General features: G+C 46.7%; 1 protein-coding gene across 4 annotated transcripts in view; it reads right to left on the reverse strand.

Annotated features, from left to right (window-relative positions):
• Positions 1 to 476: 476 nt before the first annotated feature.
• The window catches only part of C5ar2 (complement C5a receptor 2), a 13,527-nt gene continuing 4,672 nt past the window's right edge, over positions 477 to 9,331 (reverse strand). For 3 of the 4 annotated variants that reach the window (XM_050130319.1, XM_050130317.1, XM_050130316.1), the window contains one exon: positions 477 to 3,700. In XM_050130319.1, the coding sequence (XP_049986276.1) occupies positions 2,657 to 3,685 (1,029 nt within the window). In that variant the 5' untranslated portion in view covers positions 3,686 to 3,700 and the 3' untranslated portion in view covers positions 477 to 2,656. Of the gene's footprint in view, positions 3,701 to 8,036; positions 9,235 to 9,331 lie in introns of those variants that run through there. The other variant, XM_050130318.1, reaches the window with a different exon arrangement.

Genomic DNA, 9,331 nt, shown 5'->3' on the forward strand with positions numbered 1-9,331 from the left:
AAGAAATGCCTCCTTCAGATTGGCCAGTGGCTGTGTCTGCAAGAGATGGTCTTGATCAATGTGAGAGAGCTGAGTCCACTGTAGTCCATCCTTGGGCAGTTGACCCTGGGCTGTATCAGGAAGCAGTCTGAGCATGACCAAACAGCTAGCAAACAGATAATCTTTCTCCATGGTTCTTGTATTCAGATTCCTGCCCTGACTTCTGTCAATCATGGATTTTGTTATGAAAGTGTAAGCCATATAAACTTTTCCACCTCTGAATTGCTTTTGGCTAGAGTGCTTTATCACAGTAGCAAGAAGACTAGAACACTTGGAAAAGATGGGACCTGGTATGTGTACTCAGTTTCAGGAACACCCTGAGACTTGTGAGTTGTTTACTCCCTGACTCTTAAGGATTATTTCTTGTTTCAATTTGGAGAAATTATTATGTAACAGTCTGGACGAGAGACAGTTTACAATAAGCAACAGCCAGTATCTTTAACATCAAGAGCTTTTATGTATAAATACACAGAAATACATTTGGAAGCTGTCATGAAAGTTCTCCTTCATTTCTTTTTTTAAAATATTTATTTATTTATTATGTATACAATATTCTATCTGTGTGTATGTCTACAGGCCAGAAGAGGGAACCAGACCTCATTACAGATGGTTGTGAGCCACCATGTGGTTGCTGGGAATTGAACTCAGGACCTTTGGAAGAGCAGGCGATGCTCTTAACCACTGAGCCATCTCTCCAGCCCCTCTCCTTCATTTCTTAAGACCAAAGAATATAAGTGTGTCTTATAAAAAAAAAAAAAAACGAAAAGGCCTGCTGAAAAGGCTCCCCGGTCCCAGTAAATTAACCAGAAATTGTTTGAACTTTGCAGACAGCTATCTATATTGTTCAAAGAGGTCTGGGGGTGGAGCTCAGTACAAGGACATCTGCCTAGAACCCCAGTGAAGGGGAAGCATGTTGGAAGCATGGCTGAATACTGAGGCATCTGCCTGGAATCCCCCGTGCGGAACCAAGGATGTGGCTCAGTTGGTAGAGTACTTGCCTAGCATGCATGAAGCCCTAGGTTTGATCCTCAGCACCACATAAATCAGGTGTGATGGTGCAGGACTGTAATCCCAGCACTCAGGAAATGTTGAAGGTCATCCTTAGCTACATATCAGGTTCAAAGCCAACCTAGGCTATATGAGACCCTATCTCAAAAAAAAAAAATTAAAAAAAAAGAAGCCGGGCGGTGGTGGCGCACGCCTTTAATCCCAGCACTCGGGAGGCAGAGGCAGGTGGATCTCTGTGAGTTCGAGATCAGTCTGGTCTAGAAGAGCTAGTTCCAGGACAGGAACCAAAAAGCTACGGAGAAACCCTGTCTCGAGAATCAAAAAAAATAAAAAAATAACCAAAGGCAAAACCCAAGGATTTGTGGAGGAGAGTTGGTGGACACAGCATACCATGGGTGTTAAAATCCTGAAAACCTTGGGAAAGGGTGGGGATCTGTTCAATGTACAATATATATCTCTATGACATTTTTTAAATAAAATTGCTTAAAGATCTTCAAAACAAACTAACACAAAAAGGCACTGGCAACATCAAGGAGCCCACAGACGAGTTGAGAAAATTAGAATTGAGACAGAGAAAATCCAATAATTTCTAAGTCATGGGATGAGATAAGACTGAGGAGGTTGGGGTTGGCGAGATGGCTCAGCAGCTGAAGGTGCTTGCAGCCAAGCCTGGCGACCTGAGTTTAATCCTTCGTCCTCCAACCACATTACCCCACCCCTTCCTGACACATAGTAAACAACTAAACATAAGACAACAATTTAAAAAATGGAGTAAGTCCAGCTCTCACCTTTGGGGAATTTATAATTAATATGGGCATTTATGTTAAAGAGACTGTAAGACAGGAGGAGCCCTTGTCCCTGGGCAGGATGCAAGTCAGGGAGGGCTTCTGGGAGGAGGCACCCAGGGGCAAGGCTTTTTCACTTGCTCTGCCTGCATGGAATTAGCTACCCAGATTTAAACGTGGATCTTCTCTCCATTATTCAGATTTTGGCTCAGTCATAACGTTTTTCTCAAGGTGCTAGCCGGGCTGCCCTAGGCTGCCCCACCTTGTGTGTATGGGGGGTTAGCCTACAGTCAAGGTTGGATATCCTCACCTGGAACTCACTATGTAGATCAGGATAGCCTGAAACTCACAGAGATCCACCTGCCTCTGCCCCCCAAACGTTATCATGCCCGCTTCACTCTATTTCTCGAGGCGGGTCTCTCACTGGAGCTTCTCGTTGGCCTAGACAGGCTGGGCAGAGGACCCCCCCCCCCCGGGAACCGTCTATGCCCTCAGTGCTGGGTTTACAGGCGTGCTGCCAGACCCAACTTTTGCGTAGGTGCTGGGGCCCTCCTTAGGGTCTATGAAACATCTCACCCTTGACATATTCCACAGCCTTCTGCTTCTTCCTATCTGTCTTCCTCTACAAAGTGCTGGTTCCTGGGGGCAAGAAATGGTTCAGGCCACTGCCACACCCAGCACCTGTAGATCAGGGCTTGGCACAAGCCAGTGCACAATGAATGTTCATTAAATGAAGAACAAAAACCATCGCGGAGCTCCTGGATCCAGCTGTGCCTGAAGCTGCACGATTGTGAAATGGCCTAGGAAATTCAAATTCCTCTCGCCTACACGGCCATCTCAGACATCACCTCATGGCTGGTGGATACCTTGCTCGCCACACTTTCCTCATCCTGTGGATCCTTCAGGGCCCAGTGGCATGCAGCCTGGAGTGACTGGCGGAGTTGTTTCCTCCCAAAATACAAAAACATTATGGGATTGAGAGCACTGTGAGCAAGGGCCAGGCCTGAAACCAGAGGCTCAGCCTCCAAGACCCGGGCAAGGAGCAAGGAGAACGGCGCAGCCACTGCAATTATGACCTTCAGGATGTGGTAAGGGGTCCAGCAGAAGAAAAAGCCAACCACAACAGCTGTGCCCAGTGGCCAGTGACGTCGGGTCAGTTTCCATTGGAGGATGCCGTGGCAACTGGCCATGAACACCAATGGCCCCAAGAAGCCAAAGAGGAATCGAACGGCGGTGATGGTGGCCTCTGTGGCGACAGAGCGCCCATAGTCTATGCCGCACAGAAGCCATGGAGGGAAATGCTCCTGATGCAGCCTACGGTAGACAGCAGAGGGCACCGTTAGCACCAGGGCCAGCATCCAGGAAGAGACCTGAGCCACCCGCACCCCAAGTGTCCGGTGATCAGCAGTCTTCCAGGAGGGCCTGAACGCCAGTAGGAAGATGTCAGCGCTGAGGGCAGTCAGGAGCAGCACACTGGCGTACATAGACAGGACGGTGACCGAGGGCAACAGCCAGCAGCCTGCTGACCCATATGGCCAGTGACCCTTCTGGGCGATGGGCACAGCCAGGAAGGGCAGAGACACACAGCAAAGCAAGTCAGCCACGGCCAGGTGCAGGAACCAAGAGGCCCCAAGCCTGTGGCGGGATTCTTTCCAGGTCACCCAAGCCACCAAGATGTTGCCTGGCACACCCATCAGGAAGATGGCTGCATACAGAAGAACCAAGACTATGAGGTAGACATCACTAGATAAGCATTCGCCATCTGGGCAGTCTACGGGAACGTCCGGAAGGTAGTGGTAAAGATCATAATCATATTCATAATCATATTGGTAGATGGTGGTATGGTTCATCATCCTGGCCCCAGATACCTGCAAGAGACAGACAGGCAACAAGTCAGTGGAAAAACTTCAAGAGCCTTGCTGTTCTGGGCCAGGCGGGCCCAGCGACACCATACTAGAGAGTCCAGTGCTGTGATGTTAGGGTGCCTGAACTCCAGGGTTCCTGCATTCTGTGATACTTATTATCAACTGGCAACCTGACAGATTCTGGAAGCATCTAGGAGATGGGGTCAGTCTTTGTTGTGCTAACTGATATGGGAAGACCCATGTTAATTGTGGAAAGGACCCACCTGGGATCCTGGACTGTATAAATGGAGAAAGGGGGCCAGAAAGATGGTTCAGCGAGAGAAGGTGCTGTCACCAAGCCTGATGACCTGAGTTCAGTCCCTGAGACCCACATGGTCTAACCTCCACATATATGTACACACACACACACACACACACACACACACACACACTAAAAATAGGGATTTTTAAATGAATGGGAAAAGTGTTCTGAAAAGTGGCATACATTCTTCCCAAGTGTTTCTTTTTTCTTTTGTTCTGTTTGAGACAGGGTTTCTCTGTGTAGCTCTGGCTGTTCTGGAACTAGCTCTGTAGACCAGGTTGGTCTCGAACTCACAGAGATCTACCTGACTCTGCCTCCCAAGTGCTGGAATTAAAGGCATGCACCTCCGGCACAGCCTAGCTCACTAGTGCTTCTTGACTGGTTTTGATGTGGTCAGCTACTTCAAGCTCCTGTTGCCTTGACTTTCCCTCCACAGCGGACCAGATATTGACACTGTGAGTCAGAATAAATACCTTCTCCTTTAAGTAGCCTTTGCACAGTATTTTATGTAGACCAGGATAGCCCCAAACTCACAGAACTCCACCTGTCTCTGCTTCCCAAGGACTGGGATAAACAAAAAATGTGCCACCACATCCAGCTGTGAATTATTTTATCACAGAAAAAAAACTATTAAGAGAGAAAGAATTATCTGATTAGCATGTAAGATTCCAGAATATGAGAACAGCAAACTGAGATTCCAGCAAGTAAGAGAACTAGAATTCCAGAAATGCTGAGACTTGTATACACCTTGAAATTCCAGTACATAACCTTTTATATACCACAAAGTGCTGGGATTGAAGCCAGGTCCCACACAGGTGCCAGGCAGGGGCTCTACCACTGAACCATACTCCAGCCCCTCACTGGGGGATTCTATGCAGAGCTCTACCACTGAGATACACCTCCGGCCCCTCACTGGGCATCTGATTGATGGAAACCTAAACAATTCCTTGAAATACTAGAATCCTAGCTCATGCCTGTCTTGGAAGGCTAAGGTGCAGTTTTAGAATCCCATGGCAGATTAGAACATTATAGATCCTGAATGCTAATGCCTTAGAACACCAAGCTCTTAGAATTCAAAAATTAAAACTCAGCAAGAAAAACAAAAGAAGAAGGAGAAGGAGAAGAAGAAGCAGAAGCAGCAGCAGCAGCAGCAGCAACTGGGCAATGGCAGTATGCGCCTTTAATCCCAGTACTTGGGAGGCAGAGGCAGGTGAATCTCAGCAAGTGCAAGGCCAACCTGGTCTACAAAATGAGTTCCAGCCATGGCTACACAGAGGAACCCTGTTTCAAAAAAGAAAGGAAGGAAGGAAGAAGGAAAAAAGAAAGAGCGAGCAAGGCGTGATAGTATGCTTATGGGCTCAGTGAATAAAGCCAGTAATAAATTCTTAGAAATAACAACAAAATCCATCTGGAGCAATTATTTCAATAATATTAACATTGGGAACACTTAGGAAGAACGGAATGTTGCATTCCCTGTGGTTTATTTATTCACAAACACAGCCCATGGGTACTTTCTGTTTTGCTTTGTTTTTGAAGGTTTTCATGTAGCTCAGGCTAGTTCCACATATGCTGGGTAGCCAAAGATGACTATGAACTCCTGGTCCTTCTGCTTCTAATTCCCTTCTGCTTCTAATTTTAAGGGTGCACTACCACACCCAGCTCCTGAGCATTTTTGTTGTTGTTCTGGGTGTCTGTCCAAGGACTGAGGCACAGGCCAACATCTGTCTCCTTGCAGCTGATATTCCAATGGGGAAAACCAAGGAGCCAGGACACAAACAAGAAATTTGCAGTATTTTCCAAGGGATAATAGTTGAATGAGGAGGACATATCAAGGCCAGGCTTGACTGTATGGTTACAGACTAGCCTGGGCTTCACGAGACCCTGCCTTAAAAAAAAAAAAAAAAAGTTGCTGTAGGGAGAAAACAATCCCAGAGAAGGAGGCTCCGGTGGACTTGCACACAGATGGTAAAGGAAGGCAGCATTTGCGCAGAAACTAAAAGGATTGAGGGAGATGATAAGGACATAGAATGAAATAAAGCATGACAGCTGTGTTCAAGGAATAGCAAGGTCGTGAGGCTGTCGGTGAGAAAGAAAAGGGAGAAGAGAGAACAAGTCAGTCACGATGGCATGCACCTGTAATCTCAGCACTCAGGATGCGAGGCAGGAGGATTGCCATGTGTTCCAAGCCGACTTACACAACGATTATTAGGCCAATTAGGGTTCACATAACAAAATGCTATATCGGTGGAGCACTGTTAGTCTTGCCTTTCTGTAGCTCTTGGGAGGTGCAGGCAATTCAAAGCCACCCTAGCCGACATTCTAATGAGACGCTGTGTTAAAGGGGGAGGAGCTGGAGAGACGGCTCCACGGTTAAGAGCATTTGTTGCTATTGTAGAGGAACCAGGTTCTGTAGCAGCTCACAACTGAACCATCTCTCCAGCTCCTATCCTAACCCCCCATTTTAATTTTGTTTTGTTTTGTTTTACAAGACAGGGTTTCTCTGTGGCTTTGGAGCCTGTCCTGGAACTTGCTCTTGTAGACCAGGCTGGTCTCGAACTCACAGAGATCTGCCTGCCTCTGCCTCCCAAGTGCTGGGATTAAAGGTATGCACCACCACCGCCGGGCGGTTTTTGTTGTTGTTGTTATCGTCGTTTGTTTGAGGTTTTTTTTAGATTTATTTATTTGATATGCATTCTAAGTGTGTATGTGCACCACATGCATGCCTGGTGTCCATGGAGGTCAAAAGAAGACATCGGATCCCCTAGACAGTTCCAGACAGTTGTGAGCCACCACGAGGTTTGCTGGGAACCAAACCTAGGGTCTTCTGCAAGAGCAGCAAGTGCTCTTAACTACGGCTCCTGCAGGGGGTGCTGGGCAGCTCACAGTTATCTGTAGCTCTAGTTCCAGGGGCTGACACCCTTCCCAGGACTCTGTGGGTACATGTACTCAGGTGCACAGACACGCACACACAAAAAAAAATTAAAAATCATATTAAAATTCAAAAACAGCAACAAAATGACCAGGTCCAACAATAATAGTTTAGCTCATCAGAAGGCCTCATTCACTGAGCATTTTGTGTATGTTCCAGGCATGACCCCAAACATCTTTCAACACTGTATCTCTGTCTGATATGGTCTTCTTAAACTGATCTACAGTTGACTGAGGCCCTAGGCCCAAGTCCCAAAATATTACTGTCTCCACATATGAAACTAGGCAGCCACAAACACGCTGAGGCCCTGAACCACCTATATGACTTCGGGTGGCAGCCATGACTGGCTCTGTCCATATCCTCCTCTGGGACCCACGTCACCAGTTTGGAAGGATCGCAGCATTAATGCAGAAACACAGATATAGCCAGGTGGTCATGGTGCACACCTTTAATCCCAGCGCTCAGGAGGCAGAGGCAGGAGGATCTTGGTGAGTTCAAGTCCAGTGTGGTCTACAGAGTGGGTTCCAGGACAGCCAGGGCTACACAGAGAAACCCTGTCTCAAAGAGCAAAAAGAAAAAAAAGAAAAAGAAACACAGAAATGTTACAGAGTGCATTGGGGAAGACAAGACCTAGTGGGAGGGGCCACTGAACCCCATTCAGAGTGGCCAGAACCTGAAGTGCCCAGTTCACTATTATGGGTTGTCTGGCACTGCCCAGAACCTCAACCAACACTGTCAAAACAGGAAAGACACAGCGGAAGTTGGGACACTTCCAGCTCGGCCAGGTACCCAGCCAGCTTATGAGGCCAAGCCATTTCTCTGAGTATTTTTCCATTCTTCAAAGCAAACTGTACCTGACTTTTAAAAACTCACCTGCCATCCAGCACTAGAGGCTGAGGCAGGAGGACTCAGGTTAACACACAGGTTAAGGCTAACCTGTGTGTGCTATATAAGGTCAGACCCTGTCTCAAAAAAAAAAAAAAAGTAAGCAATACAGAAACATAATAAAAGAACAAAACACTCAAAGGTTCAACCGCTCTGTGACCTTCAGCAGGTAGCCTAACCTCTCTGTGCTTCAGTCTGTAAAAGGGAATAATCAAATAACCCACCTTACAGAGCGCTGGGAGTATTCAATGTACTCAGTAGATCTGCTCTGGAGGAAATGACTGCCATAGTGCTGGTCCGCAGCAAGCATCAGGTGTGTGTCTGTCTGTGTGTCTATGTGTGTCTCTGTGTGTGTGTCTGTGTGTGTCTATCTGTGTGCCTGTTTGTGTGTGTGTCTGTGTGTGTATCTGTGTTTGTGTGTCTGTGTGTGTCCATGTTTGTGCGTGTGTCTGTGTCTCTGTGTGTATCTGTCTGCATGTGTGTGTCTGTCTGTTTTGTCTGTCTGTGTGTGTCTGCGTGTGTCTGTGCATGTGTATCCGTGTTTGTGCGTGTGTCTGTGTGTCTGTGTCTACGTGTATTAGCTCCTGTTATTGCGTATATACACAGCCTCTCTTCCCTTCTGTGGCTCCACCTTGCATGGCTATTACTGATAACATTCCAGGACAGTTTCTGTACTCAGATACTATCAGCCTATAAACAGAAACAGATGATTCCCAGCACTAATTCATTTTCTCTCTCTCTCTCTCTCTCTCTCTCTCTCTCTCTCTCTCTCTCTCTCTCTTTCCCACTTCACTCAGTGTTCTACCACTGACAATTCAGAGCTGTCTTCTGAGCCCTTCCACTTTCCTGAGACAGAGTCTCACTGAGCCTCAAGTTTGTCAACTGGATCAACAAATGGGCCAGGAAGCACAAGAGACCTTGGTATCCACCCTCTAGTGCTCAGATTACAAACGGACACTCTGTACCCAGTGGCATTGCTGTCTTGTTTTATTTTGTTTTGAGACAGAGTTTCTCATTGTAGCCTCCTTAGCTCTGTAGACCAGGGTGGCCTCGAACTCACAGAGATCCGTCTACCTCTGCCTCCCAAGTGCTGGAATTAAAGGTGTGCACCACTGCCCAACTATATTGTTGTCTTTTACAATAAATCAGCTGTAGTTGTTTGATTCCATACACTATACATAAAATAGTATTACCATGGCTTTTACATAAGTAACATATGTATTTACTTATTTGTGTGTGTGCTGTTCTGTGTACACAAGCTTGCACAAGCATGCTTACATGGTACAGCTCACAGTGAAGGTCAGAAGACACTTTGAGCGAGTCAGAATTCTCCACTCATCAAGTGAAGTCCTAGAATCAAACACCGGTTGGTAGGCTTCTTAGCAAGTACGTTTACCTACTGAGTCATCTTGGCCCACAAATTGCTACTTTGTTGGGTTTTTTTGTTGTTGTTGTTGTTGTTTTTTTTTTTTTTTTTGAGACAAGGCCTTACTGTGTACCACTGACTGGCCTGGAATTT

The sequence above is a fragment of the Alexandromys fortis genome, unplaced genomic scaffold (assembly GCF_014885135.2).
Source record: "Alexandromys fortis isolate MF-2015 unplaced genomic scaffold, M_Fortis_MF-2015_v1.1 scaffold_325, whole genome shotgun sequence".
Lineage (NCBI taxonomy): Eukaryota > Metazoa > Chordata > Mammalia > Rodentia > Cricetidae > Alexandromys > Alexandromys fortis.